The following is a 23,019-nucleotide window of genomic DNA, read 5'->3' on the forward strand; positions in this document are numbered from 1 at the left end:
CTGCCACACCCATGCTTATTCTCAGATGCCCTGAGATAGATCTCAGGCCTGTGTCCGGGTCTCACACTCCTCTGACAAGAGACACTCTGCACTGTGCCAGCACCATCTCACACACCTCAGACACTAAGATTTCACAATGATTTACATGCCCCTACCAGCCTTGCAATTCATACTTGTGACAGCAGAATTACAAATCAGTCTGCCAGTCTTTCAGAAGAGTTAAAACCATAAATGTTAAATGTGTAAATGTCAAGGTTCTACTGAATTTGTTGTTCCCAACTTATTGCTTTAGAAGCTTCTTTATATAGCCTCCATTTCACAAAATTTAAAAACTGCTTTAGGTGCTATACTTAGAAACCAAAGAGGCCCTTTCAAATGAGCTGAAATAACTTTAAAGCAAATGGCAGTGCTTCAGTCATGAATTCAGAACAAATTTAGAGTTTCATGTTTAATGAGACTGTGCAGGAATGGAAGCTGGAAAGTAGGTCTTCTAAGGTGGGGGGAAACAGGCAAACCTTTCAGTCTAATGTGGTATAAGTATTCCAAAATACTGTCCCTTCTTTGCATAGTACCTTCCAGAAGTGTAGCATTCCTCCCAGAAACTACTGCTGATCAAAACTAGAAAAACTTATTCCTTTATAGGGTCCTATTTATTATGTTTCAATTGGCTTAATCACAAAATATATGTAACATATATATAAGTTGTCCTTACATTAACTATTTACCATGAAAAATCAGATTCTTATCCATCAGGTTTTCAGGGGGATTAGGGTGGGTGTAAATCAGAAATTCAGAAAAATATCACCATTTAAAATGTGTCCTGCTTAAACTATCACCATGCTGAGTGTTTTTAGATATTAAGAACTTTGGTTCTACTATTATGATCTCTGGAGTTCTTGGTTCCACAATTCAACTAAATTATTTACTTAACATTAAGTAAAAATTTTCCTGAAGTGTAAAGAAAGACTGCTTTTTGTCTTTTGGGGTTTTTTTGTTTGTTTTACCAGAGCTGTGAGTTCTGTTGTTTTGCCTTCTCTTGCTGCTGCTAAAAGTAATTCTTCAAGCTTTCTTTGTTGAGTCCTTTCTACAGCTGCAAAAGAAAAGTACTTATTATCCACTGCTAGTCAGGATCCAATTACAAATTCATTATAAAGAATAAAGTGATCATGATGAGAAAAACCAAAATGTTTTGGATTGTAATTCAAATGCAGTTAAAATTTATTGTTATTACCTTACAATTCAGATTACAGAATTCTATTTATTTCAGGTTTGGATGAATTTGGGTTTTTAATTCAGAAGTCTTTAAGTATTTTACTCACTAACAATAACCATCAAAACTAATTATGGATTATTTTTATGTACCGAAATACTGTTACATATTTGCCTTGGAAAGGTAGATAAGTGGGGTTCATACCTTCTAGAACCTTAGAATATGAAAAATAACAAGAAACAGCACTGATAGAAAGATGTACATGTCATATAAATATATGCAGACATATCAATTTATTTATAAATTGCCACATAAAAATATAAAATTGATGTATGTATGTATATATGTTGAGAAAGTCATCTGTCCATAACTTTAGCCAGGATGACCTGAAAAACCTTTTATAGTTCCTCCTTTGCAGCCTCTGCACAGGACATTGTAGACGTATATTTAGTGGGATCACCAAGCCTGCCATCCTCTCACCCAGGCTGGAGTGCAATGGCACAGTCATAGCTCATTGCAGCTTCAAACTCCTGGGCTCACACAATTCTCCTGCCTCAACCTCCCAAGTAGCTGGGACCACAGGTGTGCACCACCACACCTGGTGAATATTTTTATTTTTTGTAGTCTTACTATGTTGCCCAGGCTGGTCTCAAACTCCTGGCCTTAAGCAGTCTTCCTGCATCGACTTTTCAAAGCACTGAGATTATAGGCATGAGCCACCTTGCCTATTTTTATATCTTTAAAAATACTTTAGCACTTACTACATTCCAAGTGCTATTCAAAGCTCCTTAAAAATACTAACTCATTAAATCCTCATTAACTACTCTGAGGTAGGTGTTGTTATTATATTGATTTTTACAGACAAAGGAACTGAGGCACCAAGAGGTTATGGAATTTAACCAAGGTCACACAATCAGAGTGGAGGAGCTGGGATTTGAACTCAAGCAGGCTAGTTCCAGAGTCCATGCTCTTATCACTACGCTTGCTCTGAAGTCATACTTACAGGAAAAGAGCAACTGGTAATCCGATTTGTGTGAGAGAATGGAATATGTAAGTAAGATCTAATTTCTGCTAGATCTGAATTCTATTTTGGTTTATAGAAAGGAAGCAATTTCAGAGAAAGACTTGGTGATTCCACTAAATATACGTCTACAGTGTCCTGTGCAGAGGCTGCCAAGGAGGAACTATAAAAGGTTTTTCAGGTCATCCTGACTAAAGTCAAGTCATGGACAGAGAAGCAGGTTGGGGAGCCAGGTGACTGGGGAAACAGATGAACATTTGTTAATAGTAATCACTATGTGCTAAATGCTGTTTAAGACTCTACACGTACCATTGCATTTAAACTACAGGGAACACATGTATTGAATCCAGCAACTGCTGAAATTAGTTTACCTTTGTCTTAAGAAGTGACTAACATTGCTATATACCATCATCTTCTTTTCCCACATTTTTATTTCCACACCCAGACTCTACCTCAGAAGACAGCCAAGCCTCTCTGTAGACTGTCCATGGCTTCTGCTGCTGGGATGCACTATCTTCAATCTCTCCTCCCACTGGTTCTATGGCTGCTGAACTAGGAACTCTTTGAGAACAGTGACATCTCCTATACCTCTCGTACATACCTCCACCACTGCATGTATCACCCTGACCTGTAATTTATCCCCTCTGTCATTCTTGAAGTCAGGTACTTGTTCTTATCTGTCTGTGTAACCAAAGCATTTATGACAGCATCTGGCACAATGCATAGTTGGTCAATAAATACGTGTTGAATATTCAAATAATGCTTAATGTTTGTCCCAGGTTTTAGGGAAGGAAAAGAAAAGATACCCTATTGTTTCTTTCTAGGTTGTCTAGGCTCATAAATGAAGGAAAAGGGTCAGGAATATGGAGTTGAAAATACTATATATGTTCTTAGATTATGTTCCTGTCCTGTATTCTTTCAGGACACTGAAATAAAACTGCTGATTACATCAACGAAAACAAATATTCTAGTCTGGGTGGTCAGGCTTCTAGAATGCTCGCAATGTTGATATGGATGCTGTTTACAGAGATGTGTTCCACAGAAATAGTTCTAAAGGAGCTATACATTCATGATGTGAACTTTTCTGCATATACTTTATATCTCAATAAATATTCCTAAAGCAAATGCTACAAATCCAAAAAATATTTGTCCTATAAGATTTAAATTTAGTATCACTCTAAACTGTCTTTCTTTTCCATCAGAATCAAGTTAGTGAGGATCTTAGAGGTCACAAAGTCTACCTCTGTCCTGACTGATGCTTACATACATGCAGAGAATAGGCTGAATAGTAGTACACTTGAAATGCAGGAGAGCACCTGGAAAATATATTTCATTCATGATAGCAAATCATTACTTTGCAACCACTAGAGTAATCAATGATTAGGGCAAATATTATCCATGAATGCTAAAACCACTGAGTAGAAGTTTATTGGTAAATGGGGTATTTACATTGTCTCAGTTTTTCTCCCTGCAGGTCATTTATTAATTACAAAGGGAAAAGATGCCTTTACAGTGGACCACAAAGTGATCAGAGTTAACATCCCCAATAATGAAACAAAGTGACATTATGTGCCTCCTAATAGGATGCACTGGCATGGGATAGAAACTCACCTACATAATGCTTCTGACAGAAATACATATCCTGAATCTAATCACAAGAGAAAAACCAAAATCAAGGGCCATTCTACAAATAATTCCACAACCGCTTTCCTCTTCAAAAAGGTCAATATCGGCCAGGTGGCAAGGCTTACGCCTGTTAACCCCAATACTCTAGGAGGCCAAATTAAGAGAATCACTTGAGGCCAGGAGCTCCAGACCAGCCTGGGCAATATATTGAGGACTTTTCTCTATCAAAATAAAATAAAATAAAGTAATACATAACATAAACATAACATAACATAACATAACATAACGCCAGGCATGGTGGTGCATGCCTATAGTCCTAACTACTTGGGAGGCTGAGGCAGAAGAGTCGCTTGAGCCCATGAATGCAAGGCTTCAGTGAGCTATGATCACACCACTGCACTCCAGCCTGGGTGACAGAGTGAAACTCTGTCTCAAAAAAAAAAAAAAAAAAAAAAAGTCAGTATCAAGAAAAGGGCTGAGGAATTGTTTCAGATAAAAGGAGATGAAAGAGATGATGTCACAATTAAAGGCAATGTGGGATTCTGGATTAGATCCTAGAATCTAATCCAGGATTGGAGGGGAAAATGCTACAAAGGTCATTATTTGGACAACTGGCTAAATCTGAATATAAAAATATATATTATATAATATTATGTTAATGTTAATTTTCCTGAAATCGAGCACTATATTTTGATTATGTAAGAAAATAATCCTTGTTCTTAAGAGATACTGAAGTATTTAGGGGTGAAGTATCACTATGTTTGCAAATTACTCTCAAATAGTTCAACAAAAAAATTAAAAGTAAATAAATAACATAAAATATATAACAGTCTCAACCAGATATGGCAAAATGTTAATAATTGGTGAATTTGAGTGAAGGACATACAAATGTTTACTGCAGTATTCTTGAAATTTTCCCATAGATTAGAAATTTTTCTTTCTTTTTTTTTTTTTTTGAGACAGAGTCTCACTGTTGGCCAGGCGGGAGTGCAGTGGCGCAATCTCGGCTCACTGCAACCTCTGCCTCTCGGGTTCAAGTGATTCTCCTGCCTCAGCTTCCTCAGTAGCTGGGACTACAAGCACTTGCCACCATGCCTGGCTAATTTTTTTTTTTTGTATTTTTAGTAAAGACGGGGTTTCACCGTGTTAGCCATGATGGTCTCGATCTCCTGACCTCGTGATCCGCCCACCTTGGCCTCCCTAAGTGCTGGGATTACAGGCATGAGCCACCGTGCCCGGTCGAAATTTTTCAAAATAAAAAGACAAGATGTAGAAGAAGGCTGCGTTAGTAATAGTGCCTAACAATAGTCTATCCTTTGCTGAATACCTCCCATCATGTATCTTTCAAGGCAACCCAAGTCATTATTTCTATATATCGGACCCAAAGATAAACTCCCTGCTACTCCATCAACTGGGCAATCAAACAGCCCTGGTTTGGCCACAAATAAGATCATCCCTTCTCCCAAGTAACAGCTTTCAGGTACTTGAGTATAATTTCATTGTGCCTGCCTATGTCTTTCTTTCTAGGGTAAAACATTTCCTGTCTCTCCATGCATTATCCTATGACATGGTTTCTTTTCTGTTTGTTTTTTTGAGACGGAGTCTCACTCTGTCGCCCAGGCTGGACCACACTGGCACAATCTCGGCTCACTGCAACCTCCGCCTCCTGGGTTCAAGCAATTCTCCTGGCTCACCCTCCTGAGTAGCTGGGACTACAACTGCCTGCCACCGTGCCCAGCTAATTTTTGTATTTTTAGTAGAGACGGGGTTTCACCATCTTGGCCAGGGTGGTCTTGAACTTGTGACCTCGTGATCCACCCGCCTCAGCCTCCCAAAGTGCTGGGATTACAGGTGTGAGCCACTGCACCTGGCCCTCCCAGGCTAGAGTGCAGTGGTGCAATCAGCTCACTGCAACTTCCGCCTCCCGGGTTCAAGTGATTCTTCTGCCTCAGCCTCCCGAGTCGCTGGGATTACAGGTGTCCACTACTACGCCCAGCTAATTTTTGTATTTTTAGTAGAGATGGGGTTTCACCATGTTGGGCAGGCTGGTCTCAAACTTCTGACCTCAAGTGATCTGCCCACCTCAGCCTCCCAAAGTGCTGGGATTACAGGCATGAGCCACTGCGCCCAGCCCCTATGACATGGTTTCTGATCTATTTATGGTCTTACGGTCTACTTATAGTGGGTTACTCAAGGTACTTCCAGTAATTTGCCAATGATCCATTTAACACTCTATCCACAAATGTTATTATATGTGGGTAAGGTGCTCTCATTAGAGCAGAATCACTCAATTCAGTCTCTACTTCTGTTTCCCAAGCTAAGTCCACATCAGCTGACAAATCATATTACCTGTAAAGTCAACTAAGCCCTTTTTCTTGTGCAGTTTGAGTTTGGAAATGTCTTAGAGCGTGCCTTTACAATTGCCCTTATTAAATGTCAACTTGTCAGACTAACCTAACATTCCAGTCTGTCAGGAAAACCTCAGTTCTGGGTTCTCTTCTTGTTATAATTAAAATGACAGGACATAATTAAAGACAGTACCTCATCCTCCCTATTCAGTCACAAATTATTAAAGGGCAGGAACCACAGCTAATATGTTCTCCACGTTACTAAATTCATATAACACAGTGTCTGATAGAAGATGTTATGTGTTAATTTGCTTGTTCATTGATAAGCAGAGGGCTCATTTTGAGTGCAGAAACAAGACACTGACCTTAAGAAGTCTGACAAGTAGACTTTGTGTTGTTTTTTACACTATAGAATGAGTGAGAAGATTTTAGCTCTCAAGACTAATCGGGGTAATAAACAGCAGGATCTTGGTTTTTACATAAACAAAAATATTGAAAATTTAAATTAAGAAATCAACATCCTTTAAGTACAAAATTATATTGCCTTTCTCTGAATTCCAAAGGAAAGAAAGGGTATGTGTGAAATTGCAACTCTAATTCAGTACCTTTACTCATTAAGTAGAAAATTAAAGATCTTCTCTTCTCAACATTAGAAATACTACTAAAAAATAATTATAGGAAAGCCCTGGCCATTCAAAGAAAGATCCTATTGTATGAGGGTGCCCAAATGCAAGCATCGAAATGGTTTTTGTTTTAAATTGCTGTAGAGAAAGTCCTGAGTTATTGTAGACTCACGTTTTCTTAAATGCAAATTAGTCTTTGACATGCATAACAATGAAGCCCAACCATCAAGAAATTACTGCTGCCTGGTATATTGCAATGAAGTCCTCAAGAAAACTGAGAATACCAGGCACAGTGGCTCACACCTGTAATCCTAGTACTTTTGGGAGGCCGAGATGGGAGGATCGCTTGAGACCAGGAGTTCAAGACCAGCCTGGGCAACATAGTGAGACCTCATCTCAATAAATAAATAGCGAGCCAGGCACGGTGGCTCAGGACTGTAATCCCAGCACTTTGGGAGGCCAAGGTGGGCAGATCACCTGAGGTCAGGAGTTCAAGACTAGCCTGACCAACATGCTGAAACCCCGTCTCTACTAAAAATACAAAAAGTTAGCCGGGTGTGAGGGTGCATGCCTGTAATCCCAGTTACTTGGGAGGCTGAGGCAGGAGAATCGCTTGAACCCAAGAGGCGGAGGTTGTAGTGAGCCAAGATCATGCCACTGCACTCCAGCCTGGGCGAAAAGAAAACTGAGGCAGCCAGAGCCAACATCAAGTGACTCCCAAAAGCAACACCTCTTACAGTTTGCACTGCCACCTCTTACTGTCCTGCACTTCTGTATCCCTTCATTGTCATGTTTCATCAGTCTATTAGCCACATTCCCTCATGTCTCTAATTTTCTACTTTGAATTTTGTTGAGTATTTGAAAAACAGATTTTTTTTTTTGAGGCCCAAAATACAAACTTTTCGGCTGGGGGGGTCTCATTCTGTTGCCTGGACCAAAGTACAGTAGCTCAATCAGGGTTCATTGCAGCCTCAAACTCCTAGGCTCAAACAATCCTCCTCCCTCCGCCTCCCAAGTAGCTGAGACTACAGGTGCACACCATCATATCCACTTAATTTTTAATTTTTTTAAAATTTTTTGTAGAGACAGGGGTTTCGCCATGTTGCCCAGGCTAGTCTAGAACTCCTAACCTCAAGTGATCCTCTTGCCTCAGCCTCCTAAAATGCTAGGGTTACAGGCGTGAGCCACCGCACCCAGCCTGAAAAACAGATTTTTAAAACTTGCCACAATTTTGTACAAATTAAGAGTTTAAAAGCTTTAAGTGAAGAAACTATCATATAGATAATTGTGTGTTTAATCAATGACTCCAAGATGACATTATCATTAGAGCATCAGCTGGTTATCCTCTGTTTTGTCCTCTTTCTCAGAAGCCATTTTTAGTCATAATCTGAACCTTGGTTATAATGAAAGTAAATGCTGTTTATGTTCACATCCATGATATTTACCTTCAAGCATGCTTCTGATTTCTTCAGCATGAGTAACTTCTTTTGCTGTCTGTCCACTCCCATTAACAATAGTAGTATCAGCATTATATTCTAAGAGAAGCATTACCAACTCCTAAAAATCAGAGAATTTATTTTTAACTATTAAGCTAAGATTTTATTGCATTACCACCCTTTTCCAAATTACTAACTACTACAGAGTCTCCACAATAGAAAAAAGCACCAGGTGAGAATGTATCACGTTATGTCTATAATAAATGAGTGATTCAACTCATTGTGATAATACTTGACAATTGCCTAAACAATTGCCAATCCACGATTGATACATAGCCAACTTCTATAATTGATTTTTATGTAAACTATCTGGCTGTTTTGCCAAAATAATTCATGTGGTCAAATTAAATGTATTAGTAAACAAAGCCACTATTTAAATTAGAGAAGGAAGTACATTCACTGAAGGTCATTCCTCTAAGGCCTGTTGAGAAATATAATTTCTGCCCAACAGACCAAGATTTTTAAAAATTAATCTTGATATTTAAACAAAATAAAGCATTATTTTCTAAAGTGATATACCATTATTGACTGATGGGATACACCATTATTGAAGGAATGGTTTATAATGAAGCATTATCATTAAGCATTAGATAAGCACGACAGTCTCCTGGAGTCAATATTCAACAATAGATAATACATTACATATTTTTATTTACTCTAAGTGGCTAGCTGCTCTTATGGAAATTTCAAATGATAATGTACATACGTCCAGTATCACTGGGCCAGTTATACAACTTAACAAGACAGCAGAAATGGAGGAACAGAATTTCTGATATTGCGGACAGTATTAGAAATTTGATGTTTGATTATCTTATGATACACAACAGCTAGGGAGGGGATGATGTCAATGCTTGCTCTTCAGTCTTGCACTAAGGGAGGCTGAAAAACAGTGCTGTTCTAACTTCTAGACTGACAGTGCCTGTAAAATATGAAGTGATATCCTGTGTTGCTACACATTATGCTGTCCTAGGAATTTCATCTTTCCTTTGGGCTATGATGTCCATTTCCTACATTCTTTTAGAATGTTTTCATAGCAAAAAATGCTTAAATAAAATCTAAAAAACATAAACAGGCAAAAAATACATATACTTATTACCCTCATCATTTTATGACCACTATAAACATTTTGGTATATTTCTTACTAATCAATTTCCCTAGGCAAAATTTGAGTTTTCATAACATGATTTTACTTACATGCCACAATTGTTTTATAGCTACATTTCCCAGTACAGTACATGGTGTTTACACATTTTCCATATTTGAGTATTATTATATAAAATGTACTACCACATTAAAAAAACAGGAAAATGGTTTTTTAAAATATCCTAATATTTTAATAAAGTGAATTCTTATAAAATATCTTAACATTTTCTATCATCTTAAAGGTAACATTTTGGGATTCATGTTTTCATGCTTTACCTAAATAGTTCATATTAATTAAAGAAAGTAGAGTAACCCACAGAATGAGAAAAAAAAATTTACAAATACAAGTCTCTTGACTTGTATCCAGAATATATAAAGAACATTTACACCTCAATAATAAAAAGACAACCCAATTAAAAATGGGCAAAGACAACAATGAACAATCCAAAAAGGGAAACTAAGAAAAACAATTCTATTTATAGTAGCATCAAAAAGAATAAAATGCTTAGGAATAAACTTAACCATGAAGACAAAAGGCCTATACACAAAAGACTCAGCACAAAACACTGCTGAAAGAAATGTAAAATGACATAAATAAATGGGAAAACATCCAGCGATCATGGATGGAAAGACTTAATATTGTTAAGAGGAGAACACTACCCAAAGCTATCTACAGATTCAATGCAATCCCTATCAAATACTAACGACATTTTCACAGAAACAGAAAATCCCATCCTAAAATTCACATGGAATTTCAAGGGACCCCAAAAAGCCAAAATAATATTTAAAAGAAGAACAAAGTTAAAGATACATCTTGACTTCAAAACTAACTACAGAGTTACCATAATCAAAACAATGTGGTACTGGCATAAAGATAGACACACAGACCAACAGAACAGAATAGAGAGCCCAGAAATAAACTCTTGGATATATGGTCAAATGATTTTTGACATAAGTGCCAAGACAGTTCAATGCAGAAAAGACAGTCTTTTCAAAAACTGGTACAGGGAAAACTGAATAACCACATGCAGGAGAATGAAGTTAAACACATACCTTACACCATACACAAAAACTAACTCGATATAGGTCAAACATGTCAAAACTAAAACTATTAAAATTATTAGAAGAAAAAATACCAAGAAAGCTTCACAAGGCCTGAGTTAGCAATGATTTCTTGGATATGACACCAAAAACACAGGCAAAAAATGAAAAACTTCATCAAACTTTAACTTTTGTATATTAAAGGGCCCTATCAAGAGAGAAAAAGGAAACCCAGAGAACAGGAGAAAATACTTGCAAATCATGTATCTAACAAGGGATTTATATATAGAATATGCAAAGAATGTCTAAAACTCAAAAACAAAACAAATAACCAGATTAAAAAATGGGCAAATAATTTGAATAGATATTTCTCCAAAGAAGATGTACAAATGGTCAATAAGCCCACGAAGGTAATCCCAGCACTTTGGGAGGCTGAGGCAGACGGATCACTTGAGGCCAGGAGTTTGAGACCAGCCTGGCCAACCTGGTGAAACCTGGTCCCTACCAAAAATACAAAAATTAGCTGGGCATGGTGGCATATGCCGGCAGTCCCAGCAGCTACTCAGGAGACTGAGGCACAAGAATTGCTTGAACCCGGGAGGCAGAGGTTGCAGTGAGTGGAGATCATGCCACTGCACTCCAGTCTGGGCGACAGAGCAAGATTCTGTCTCAAAAAATAAAATAAAATAAGAAGTCTAGGTTAAACACAATGGGTATGTTCTCCAGTGGAGATAGCAGAAAGGAGGATTTGCAGTGAAAACTATTCAAAGACCAACTCAAATATTGTGTAGGGAGCAGGTGCTGGAGGAAGATAAGGCCCATTTTAGGTGCGTGAAGTTTCAGATGCCCAAGGGGCAGCTAGGGACGCCCAGCATGCAGCAGAGCAGAGGACCTGGATGCCTAGAGCAGAGCAACAGGTGAAAGTGCCGACGTCCAGTGAATCCCAGGAAGAGAAAATAAGGCCATAGAGTGGATTGGTTTGTTGAGGGGGAAAGTTTCAAGAGAAAAGAGAATGTGGGGGATTTTTTGTTTTTGTTTTCTTGGGGGGGAGACGGCCTAGCTCTGTCAGCCAGGCTGAATGCAGTGGCACTACCTCGGCTCACTGCAGCCTTGACCTCCTGGGCTCAAGTGATCCTCCCACCTCAGCCTCCCAAGTAGCTGGGACTACAGGCATGTGCCACCATGTCTGGCTAATTTTTACATTTTTTTGTAGAGACGGGGTTTTGCCATATTGCCCAGGCTGGTCTCAAATCCCTGAGCTCAAGTAATCTGCCCACCTCAGCCTCCCAAAGTGCTGGGACTACAGGCATGAGCCACTGCACCCAGCTGAGAAGAATGTTTAAAAAAAAAAAAAAAATCAAAAGAACATCTATAATGAAGGGTAAGGGAAAAAAAAGGCAAGAATCATAAAAGCAGCCAGAGAAATAAACTGTAGCATGCCTCCTCCCAGAGAAGTAGTCAGCCTCGTTAAAGTGTAGCTATGGAAAAATAAGAAAACAGAAACTCTTCAAGTATATAAACCACTGCCGACTTTTGGAAAAAAATTAAGTTAACTGGGAGAGCCAAGACTCAGACTAGAAAGGGTCAAAATAATCAGGTGTTAAGGAAGTTGAAAGGCCAGGCACTGTGGCTCACGCCTGTAATCCCAGCACTTTGAGAGGCCGAGGTGGGCTGATCACTTGAGATCAGGAGTTCAAGACCAGCCTGGCCAACATGGCGAAACCTGTCTCTATTAAAAATAAAAAAATTAGCCAGGCGTAGTGGCGCACACCTGTAGTCCCAGCTATTTGGGAGGCTGAGGCAGAAGAATTGCTTGAGCCCAGGAGGCGGAGGTTGCAATGAGCTGAGATTGTCCCATTGCTCTCCAGCCTGGGCAACAAAGCGAGACTCCATCTCAAAAAAAAAAAAAAAAAAAAAAAAGAAGAAGTTGATAAAGGAGATGTAGATATAACTTTTTTTTAAATCCAAGCATCCTCCTCAGAGAAGCCTTCCTCACTCACTGTCTAAAGTAGCATTATCCACTCCCAAACTCTCATCCCCTTACCTTACTAATTTTCATAGCACTTCTAAATGCCTGTATTGTTTGCTCCTCTTTTATGAAAAAAGGGATTTGGTCTCTTGTTCATTGCTATACTCCCTGCCCCTACAGCAATGCTATTTGTTTTCGAATACTTTTTCCTGAATAAAGATGTTTTACTGAAAATATTCCTGGCTAAGACAGCACTTTGGCCAATTTGACAACTAACTACTAAAAAGTCAGAGGAGTAAAGTACTCACCTTGAGCATGATACTTTTATTTTTTAATGGCTGCACAGAGTATGTTTGGACCAGCAGCACAAGGGTGAGGGCAAAGAACAAAGTTAACACAGCCGTGAATCACGCTCCCAAATCGCCCCAGCTCCACTTTCCGCTCAGCAGTCGGTCATTCCCTTATTGCGCCATTATATTGCTGTCACCATCACACAAGTCATCTCAGATGAAATACTTAGAGAAAAATCCTCATGCCCAGATTATTTTTTTTAAATAACAGCTTTATTGAGGTGTAATTCACATACCATAAACTTCACCCTGCTAAAAGTGCACAATTCTGTGGCTTTGAGTATATTCATAGAGTTGTACATCATCACTATCTAATTTCAGAACATTTCATCACTACAAAAAGAAACCCCATATCTGTTAACAATCACTGCCTATTTCCCCTCCTCATAATCCCCTAGTAACCACTAATCTACTTTCAGTCTCTATGGATTTGCCTACTCTGGACATTTCTATAAATAAATCAAACAATATGTGGCTTTTTGTGTCTGGCTTCTGTCAGTTAGCATGTTCTCAAGGTTCATTTATGTTTTGGTGTGTATCAGTACTTCATTCTCTTGATTTCTGAATAATACTCCATTGCATGACTATACCACATGTTTATCTATTAAATAACTAATGAATATTTGAGTCATTTCTACTTTTTATTTCTATTTATTTTAGGTAGAGACAGGGTTTCACTCTGTTGCTCAGGCTGGAGTGTAGTGGCATGATCATAGTCACTGCAGCCTCAAGCTCCTGGCTCAAGAGATCTTCCAACCTCAGCCTCCCAAAGTGCTGGGACTACTACAGGCACATGCCACTGTGCCTAGCTATTTTTTTTTCTTTCATTTTTTGTAGAGACAGGGTCTTGCTATGTTTCCCAGGCTGATCTTGAACTCCTGGCCTCAAGCAATCCTCCCGCCTTGGCCTCCCAAAGTGTTGAGATTACAGGCGTGAGCCACCAAACTCAGTCTCTCCTTTTTAACTGTTAGGAATTATGCTGCCATGAATGTTCCCGTATTGATTTTGAAAGATACTTTTTCTATAAAAGTATCTACTTTCAACAGAAATACCACATGAAAAGTTTTACTTCTTGTAAAGTAATTTTATTTTTTGAGACATGAGTCTTGTTCCGTCACCCAGGCTAGAGTGCTGTGGTGAGATCTTGGCTCACTGCAACCTCTGCTTCCCAGCTTCAAGCGATTCTCCTGCCTCAGCCTTCTACCTTCCGAGTAGCTGGGATTACAGGCGCCCGCCACCACGCGCAGTTAATTTTTGTACTTTTAGTAGAGATGGGGGTTTCACCATGTTGGCCAGGCTGGTCTTGAACTCTTGACCTCAGGTGATCCGCCCGTCTTGGCCTCTCAAAGTGCTGGAACTACAGGCGTAAGCCACACCGCCCAGCCGTAAAGCAATTTCTTAATGCAGGCTTCAGGTTTCAAGATTAGAAAGGAGAAATAATTTCTAAAAATTATGCTTATTGGGCTGGGCACAGTGGCTCTCACCTGTAATCCCAGCACTTTGGGAGGCCAAGGCAGGCAGATCATGAGGTCAGGAGTTCGAGACCAGTCTGGCCAATATAGTGAAACCCCGTCTCTACTAAAAATACAAAAATTAGCCGGGCATGGTAGTGCATGGCTGTAATCCCAACTACTCGGGAGGGTGAGGCAGGAGAATCACTTGAACTCGGGTGGTGGAGGCTGCAGTGAGCCGAGATCACGCCACTGCACTCCATCCTGGCCAACAGAGCGACACTCCATTTGAAAAAAAAAAAAAAAAAAAAGAATTATGCTTATATGCTTATTGAACTCCTAGAGACTACAAAGAGAGGTTCAAAAAAATGGTTTAAATAATGAGTCGTACAACTCGTATTAATACAACTCCAAGGAAATATCAGAACACCTTTTTGGGGTTTAATCATGTTGATATATTGTTATAGAGAGGGCAGGATAATATATTAAAACATTTAAAAACTCAGCTACCAAAAGATGGTTACCTGAAAGGGTAAGTTTGAATCCAATGCCCATATGTGTGGAAATACAACTCCCTAGACTTTGGCAAATAAAGAAAGTATCCCCTAAAACCCAAATTTTTATTGAAAAATATCAACAATAAATGTATATCCACTTAAAAGATAATATATTAGTTCTTTCCTGAGAAAAATCAAAGATATACCAAATTTAAGGCCAGATTAAAGACTTAAACAATTATTTCCAAGTAAATATAATAATACTCAATATTTAATTAACATTTACTTGTATCAGACACTGTTCTAAAGTTTTACTTTTATTAAACTCATTTTAATCTTCACAAAAATCATACGAGGAAGGTATTATTATTATTACACCTCTTTTTAAAGATATGGAACCTGAGGCACAGAGGTTAATATGTTTTATACAATACATAAAAACACCTTCAGGCCAGGCATGGTGGCTCACGCCTATAATCCCAGCACTTTGGGAGGCTGAGGTAGGTGGATCACTTGAGGTCAGGAGTTTGAGATCTGCCTGGCCAACATGGTGAAACCCCATCTCTATTAAAAATATAAAAAGTTAGCTGGGCATGGTGATGCACACCTATAATCCCAGCTACTTGGGAAGCTGAGGCAGGAGAATCACTTGAACCTAGGAGGTGGAGGTTGCAGTGAGCCAAGATCGCACAACTGCACTCCAGCCTGGGCAACAGACTGAGACTGTCTCAAAAAAGAAAAAAAAGAAAAAAGCCTTCAAGAAGGTAAAAGATACACCACAGTCTACTATACAAACTGAACAAAGTTCACCCCACAATGAAGCCCAACTGTAAGTTTCACTCATGGTCAGGTGCGGTGGGTGGCTCACTCCTGTAATGTCAGCATTTTGGGAGATCCAGGTCTGGGATCACTTGAGCCGAGGAGTTCGAGACCAACCTAGGCAACGTGTCAAAACCCTTTCTCTACAACAAATTTAAAAATCAGCCAGGCATGGTGATGCACACCTGTAGTCCTGGCTATTTGGGGGGGCTGAGCTAGGAGGTTCACTTGAGCCCAGGAGGTCGAGGCTGCAATTAGCTGTAATCACACTACTGCCGTCCAGCCTGGGAGACAGAGTAAGACCCTGTCTCAAAGAAAAAAAAAGTCTTACTCATGCTCTCATAACTTCTATAGGCTTTGAAAAGTGTCAATATTAAATATGAATCAATAGCCAATTACAACCTGAGATCTGACATATGACTAGCACAAAGGAGAAAGATCTAGACAGACAAGAAAAAAAAAGTTTGAAAGACATGAAAATGTGGAAGAAAACCTTTAAAAGAACTATAATATCCTCAGAGAAGTGAGAAATTTCTTCATTAACCAAGATTGGATGCTATTAAAAAATGAACATCCGGTCAAAAAGTTAAAATTCTTAACCATTAAAAATAACAGCAGAAATAAAATATTCAATAGAAAGACTAGAAGACGGACTTGAAGACATCTCCCTGGTTAGGTTTTGTTATATGGCACAGTCAGCCTTAAGAAAAATATCCCAGGCAGACACGACCTATTGAAGTGAGCCCTCAAAAGGGGCTAGCCTCTTCCTGGCAAAGAAGATGAGAAGTGTGAGTAAGTCCAGATATGGCTGTGTGGCCATGATTTGAGGGTGGCCTGTAAGAGCTGAGAGTGATCCCTTGCAAAAGAAAAAAGAAAACAAAAAAAAACAAAAAAAAAAAACAGTGAACTCTGCCAACAACCTGCGTGTACTTGCAAAAAGCCCCCAACCACAGATGAGAACACAGTTCAGCTGACACCTTAATTTCAGTCTTCACGGTCCCTGAGCAGAGAATTCAGCTAGGCTGTGTGCTTGGAATTCTGACCTTCAGAATTGTGAAATAATAAATGGGTGTTGATTTAAGCCTCTAAATTTATGGTAATTTGTTATGTAGCCATAGAAACCTAATTCGCAGGTTTAAAAGTCTAAAGGTAAACAGTAAAATTCTAGGACACCAAGGGTGAAGAGAAGATCCCATCTGACCCCTAACATTTTTTAGCTCGGCATATGGCCACCAAGAATAAAGACTACATTTCCTCACTCCCCTTTAGCTAGTGTGGCCCCTTTAGCTAGTGTGGCCATGAATATTCGAGTCAATGGGATTAAGCAGAAGTCTCATAAAACAGCCTCTGGGAATCTTCTAGAAGGGGCAGTCTGTATATATTCTTTGTCCCTTTTTTGCTTCCCCTAGCCTGCTTCCTGGGATTGGGATGCTCCCAATTGGGATGATATGGTCAAAGCCACACATTGTAGAACATTAAGACAGAAGAAATCTGAGTATTTGAGTATTTGCCACCTGCCCAAGACCACTTATCTAGACTTTTAGGTTACAGAGAAATAAACTAACTTTTTGTGTAAGTCACTGTATTAGGTTATCTGTCATTCTTTTTTTAGGGGTGGGGGGAGGTAGAGATAGGGTCTCACTATGTTGCCCAGGCTGGCCTCAAACTCCTGGCCTAAAGTGGTCCTCCCTCCTTAGCCTCCCAAAGCACTGCTATTACAGACATGAGCCACTGAGCCCAGCCTGTCATTCTAATTTTAATTTATATACTTCCAGTGATTAAATAATAATCAGGTCACACACACAGGAACAGGAATAAGAATAGCCCTAGACTTCTCAACAACAACACTAAAAGCTAGAAAACGGTGACACAATACCTCCAAAATTCTGAGAGAAAGTGATTTCCAACCTAGAAATCTATACATAGCCAAACTATCACTCAAATACAAAGGTAAGAGGTATTTCCAGACAAAAGAATTCTCAAAAAAATTATTTCCCATGCAACCTTTCTCAAGAAGCTCCTGAAGGCTGTGCGCCACCAAATGACAGACAAATCAAGATGGAGGAAGACATGGGGCCCAGGAAACAGGAAATCCAATATCAGAAAGTGGTGAAGAGAATTCCCAGAATGACTAAGACATAAGCTCCAGAATGACCACCATGTGTACAGCTCTGGAGGCCAACTAGTCTAGGCAGAGCAAGAAGACATAAAAAATCAGGCTGGGCACGGTGGCTCACACTTGTAATCCCAGCACTTTGGGAGGCAAAAGTGGGCAGATCATTTAAGGTCAGGAGTTCGAGACCAGCCTGGCCAACATGGTAAAACCCTGTCTCTACTAAAAAATAGAAAAATGAGCTGGGTGTGGTGACACACACCTGTAATCCCAGCTACACAAGAGGCTGAGGCAGGAGAATCCTTTGAACCCGGGAGGCAAAGGTTGCAGTGAGCTGAGATCGTGCCACTGCATTCCAGCCTGGGCAACAGAGAAGACTCTGTCTCAAAAAAAAAAAAAAAAAAAAAAAAAAAAAAAAAGACATAAAAAAATCAGGAGAGCTGCTCCCAGAAGGGATAACTACATGACATATATGATCAGAGTAAAAGACAGTAAAAAGACCTTTGGAGCTCTTACAAAGACTTTAAAATTACGTGATGAGAAAAAGAACTAAACTAAGAAACCCCATGCAATTGTTTTTTGTTTGTTTGTTTGTTTGTTTTGAGATAGAGTTTCGCTCTTGTCACCTAGGCTGGAGTACAATGGCACAATCTTGGCTCGCTGCAACCTCCGCCTCTCAGGTTCAAGTGATACTCCTGCCCCAGCCTCCTGAGTAGCGGGGATTACAGGTGTGTGCCACCATGCGCAGATAATTTTTGTATTTTTAGTAGAGATGGGGTTTCACCATGTTGGCCAGGCTGGTCTGGAACTCCTGACCTCAGGTGATCTGCCCATCTCAGCCTCACAAATGGCTGGGATTATAGGCGTAAGCCACTGTGCCCAGCCTGCAATTGTCAACTCCAGAAAAAATAAGGCGTTATACCAAAACAAACAAACATAGGCCCCTAAGTGGCTCAAGCTAGCACAGTCAGAATAACATAAACTCAATATTTATTTAACCAAAATCTAGTCATAGGCTAAGAGAATGAAAAAGGTGAAGTAGCTTTGGCAAGGATTAAGAATGGGAGAAACAGGCTGGCGCGGTGGCTCACACCTGTAATCCTAGCACTTTGGGAGGCTCAGGCAGGGATCACTTGAGCCCAGGAGTTCAAGACCAGCCTGGGAAACATGGCAAAACCTCGTCTCTACAAAAAGCATATAAATTAGGTGGGCATGGTGGCATGAGCCTGTAGTCCTAGCTGTGAGGCTGAGGTCAGAGGATCGCTTGAGCCCGGGAGATTGAGGCTCCAGGGAACAGTGATTGTGCCACCGCACTCCAGCCTGGGTGACAGAGTGAGACCCTGTCTCAAAAACAAACAAACAAAAAGAATGGGAGAGACAAAGAGCAGAAAAAAATGCTTATCTTCCAGAGATAAGCCAACAGAAAATCTAAAATTAGAAAAATAAAACAACAATGAAAGAGGATACAAACAAATGGAAGAACATTTCATGCTCATGGGTAGGAAGAATCAACATTATGAAAATGGTCATACTGCCCAAGGTAATTTATAGATTCAATGCCATCCCCATCAAGCTACCAATGACTTTCTTCACAGAATTGGAAAAAACTACTTTAAAGTTCATATGGAACGAAAAAAGAGCCTGCATTGCCAAGTCAATCCTAAGCCAAAAGAACAAAGCTGGAGGCATCACACTACCTGACTTCAAACTATACTACAAGGCTACAGTAACCAAAACAGCATGGTACTGGTACCAAAACAGAGATATAGACCAATGGAACAGAACAGAGCCCTCAGAAATAATGCTGCATATCTACAACTATCTGATCTTTGACAAACCTGACAAAAACAAGAAATGGGGAAAGGATTCCCTATTTAATAAATGGTGCTGGGAAAACTGGCTAGCCATATGTAGAAAGCTGAAACTGGATCCCTTCCTTACACCTTATACAAAAATTAATTCAAGATGGATTAAAGACTTACATGTTAAACCTAAAACCATAAAAACCCTAGAAGAAAACCTAGGCAATACCATTCAGGACATATGCATGGGCAAGGACTTCATGTCTAAAACACCAAAAGCAATGGCAACAAAAGCCAAAATTGACAAATGGGATCTAATTAAACTAAAGAGCCTCTGCACAGCAAAAGAAACTACCATCAGAGTGAACAGGCAACCTACAGAATGGGAGAAAATTTTTGCAACCTATTCGTCTGTCAAAGGGCTAATATCCAGAATCTACAATGAACTCAAACAAATTTACAAGAAAAAAACAAACAACCCCATCAAAAAGTGGGCGAAGGATATGAACAGACACTTCTCAAAAGAAGACATTTACGCAGCCAAAAAACACATGAAAAAATGCTCATCATCACTGGCCATCAGAGAAATGCAAATGAAAACCACAATGAGATACCATCTCACACCAGTTAAAATGGTAATCATTAAAAAGTCAGGAAACAACAGGTGCTGGAGAGGATGTGGAGAAATAGGAACACTTTTACACTGTTGGTGGGACTGTAAACTAGTTCAACCATTGTGGAAGTCAGTGTGGCGATTCCTCAGGGATCTAGAACTAGAAATACCATTTGACCCAGCCATCCCATTACTGGGTATATACCCAAAGGACTATAAATCATGCTGCTATAAAGACACATGCACACTTATGTTTATTGCAGCACTATTCACAATAGCAAAGACTTGGAACCAACCCAAATGTCCAACAATGATAGACTGGATTAAGAAAATGTGGCACATATTCACCATGGAATACTATGCAGCCATAAAAAATGATGAGTTCATGTCCTTTGTAGGGACATGGATGAAGCTGGAAACCATCATACTCAGCAAACTATCGCAAGGACGAGAAACCAAACACTGCATGTTCTCACTCACAGGTTGGAATTGAACAATGAGAACACATGGACACAGGAAGGGGAACATCACACACTGGGGCCTGTTGTGGGGTGGGGGATATACCTAATGCTAAATGACCAGTTAATGGGTGCAGCACACCAACATGGCACATGTATACATATGTAACAAACCTGCATGTTGTGCACATGTACCCTAAAACTTAAAGTATAATAATAATAAAATTTAAAAAAAGAAAAACAACAATTAGTGACAACTATGTTATCTATAAACAGGAGGTTAAAAAAAAAAACTCAAGTTAAAACTAACAGTATTAAAAGTAGGTACTTCTGGAAGTGGTAAAGAACCACCTCAAGGTCTCCTTCCCCTTAAGCAAGGACACAGAACTAGGATGGAGGCTAGACCCAGATAACAGAGAACCCCCAGCTCACATCCTCTACTCCTACCCCAAGACTAGCAACTACTGAGAACAGGCAACAGCAGTCTCTTAGTGGACAGAAGCCAACGTGTGGAGAGAACCCGCTGAGGCACACAAGGCAGGCCTAAGGTTGAGGGTGAAGCAGGAACACGGGGGAACACCTTCCAGTGAATCAGCCTGTGCCCTCTGCAGAGGTAACACCGAATTTGGAAACTGAAGGAAGGTGAAGCCTGAGGTGCACTGGAAGTAACCATAGCAACAGCTAATCATAGCAACAGAGATAAATGATGCCTTCAATGGGCTCATCAGTAGATATCAGAGCACCACTGAGGAACGTTCAGTAAACTTGAAGACAGGTCAGCAGAAATCAGCCAAACTCTAAGAGAAAAAGGAAAGAAAAAAGAAGAAACAGAACTGAGCACCCAATAGCTGTATAATGACATCAGTGTAGTACAAGGCAGTAGTTTCTCAATATAGCAAAAAAAAAAAAAAAAAAAAAAAAAAAGAAAAAGATGATGAAAGTAGTATCTGCTACCATTTGTCCATCTAACTTTGCCCTTCAGAATGCTGAGTTCTATTAACCGTTTCCTTAACTCTGCAGGTCAGCCCTCCCACTGTTCCCTGCTGAACCTGCCACTCATTACCATAACTGTGCCCCCCTGGCTCCTGATGGTTAAGTGCTGCCTCTCCTGGCTTCTACTGCCTTGGGGTCCAATCACTTTCCCCACACCACCCCTTGCTGTCAGTGAACTCAGGTCCACAGTGGCATTCTCACAGCAGCCCTAGACCCTGAAGGGGAATTGCCAGGGAGCTTCTCCGTGAGGCTGGTGAGAATTTCTTCTGCTTTGGTAAATGATAGGACCTCTAAGCCCTTCCATGGCATTTAATTACCTGATATGTTTTCTGAACTTCATACTACAGCCAATCTAGCATGCCCACTTATTAAGGCTCACGCCTGTAACCCCAGCACTTTGGGAGGCCAAGGCAGGTGGATCATGAGGTCAGGAGTTCTAGACCAGCGTGACCAACATGGTGAAACCCCGTCTCTACTAAAAATACAAAAAATAGCTGGGCGTGGTGGCAGGCACCTGTAATCCCAGCTACTTGGGAGGGTGAGGCAGGAGATCATTTGAACCCGGGAGGCGGAGGTTGCAGTGAGCTGAGATCGCACCATTGCACTCCAGCGCGGGCAACAGGGCGAGACTCCATCTCAAAACAAAAAACAAAAAACAGCAACAACAAAAAACCTGTCTTTCATGGCACTTCTGGCCTCTTGACATCTCTTAATGGGCACCATTTCTTTTTCCCTGATCCTAGGACCCATCCAAGTACAACTCAATCTGCACCATCAAAAGATATCAACAGTGAAAGGTCAGAAGCAGAAGAGAGTCACCCCATTAAAAGTCATGATACCGGCTGAGCGCAGTGGCTCACGCTTGTAAACCCAGCACTTTGGAAGGCCAAGGCAGGCAGTTCACCTGAGGTCAGGAGTTCAAGACCAGCCTGGCCAACATGGTGAAACCCTGACTCTACTAAAAATACAAATATTAGCCAGGCATGGTGGCATGCACCTGTAATCCCAGCTACTCAAGAGACTGAGGCAGGAGAATTGCTTGAACGCGGGACACAGAGGTTGCAGTGAGCTGAGATCACGCCACTGCACTCCAGTTAGGGCAACAGAGCTAGACTCTGTCTCAAAAAAAAAAAGAAAAAGAAAAGAAAAGAAAAATTAGCCAGGCATGGTGGCACACACCTGTAATCCCAGCTACTTGGGAGGCTGAGCCAGGAGAATTCCTTGAACCTGGGAGGCAGAAGTTGCAGTGAGCTGAGATCGCGCCACTGCATTCCAGCCTGGGCAACAGGGCAAGACTCCATCTCAAAAGAAAAAAAAAAAGTTATGATACCTTGTCCAGTTTCTGGACCTGAGTCAACTTTGGACATAGAACTATTTACTGAAGGAGAGGCCAGATCCTCCAGGGAAAGATTCTGCAACACCAAAGCAAACATGCACCGTCGTGAA

At 40.3% G+C, this 23,019-nt stretch overlaps 1 protein-coding gene across 9 annotated transcripts in view; it reads right to left on the minus strand.

Annotated features, from left to right (window-relative positions):
- Window positions 1-23,019, minus strand: part of OSBPL1A (oxysterol binding protein like 1A) — a 263,701-nt gene that overhangs the window by 169,617 nt on the left and 71,065 nt on the right. For all 9 annotated transcript variants that reach the window (XM_063597233.1, XM_063597232.1, XM_063597235.1 and 6 more), the window contains 2 exons: window positions 8,274-8,385; window positions 1,005-1,090 (listed from right to left, as the gene is read on the minus strand). In XM_063597233.1, coding sequence (XP_063453303.1) covers window positions 1,005-1,090; window positions 8,274-8,385 — 198 coding nt within the window. The remainder of the gene's footprint in view (window positions 1-1,004; window positions 1,091-8,273; window positions 8,386-23,019) is intronic.

The sequence above is a fragment of the Pan paniscus genome, chromosome 17, assembly GCF_029289425.2.
Source record: "Pan paniscus chromosome 17, NHGRI_mPanPan1-v2.0_pri, whole genome shotgun sequence".
Lineage (NCBI taxonomy): Eukaryota > Metazoa > Chordata > Mammalia > Primates > Hominidae > Pan > Pan paniscus.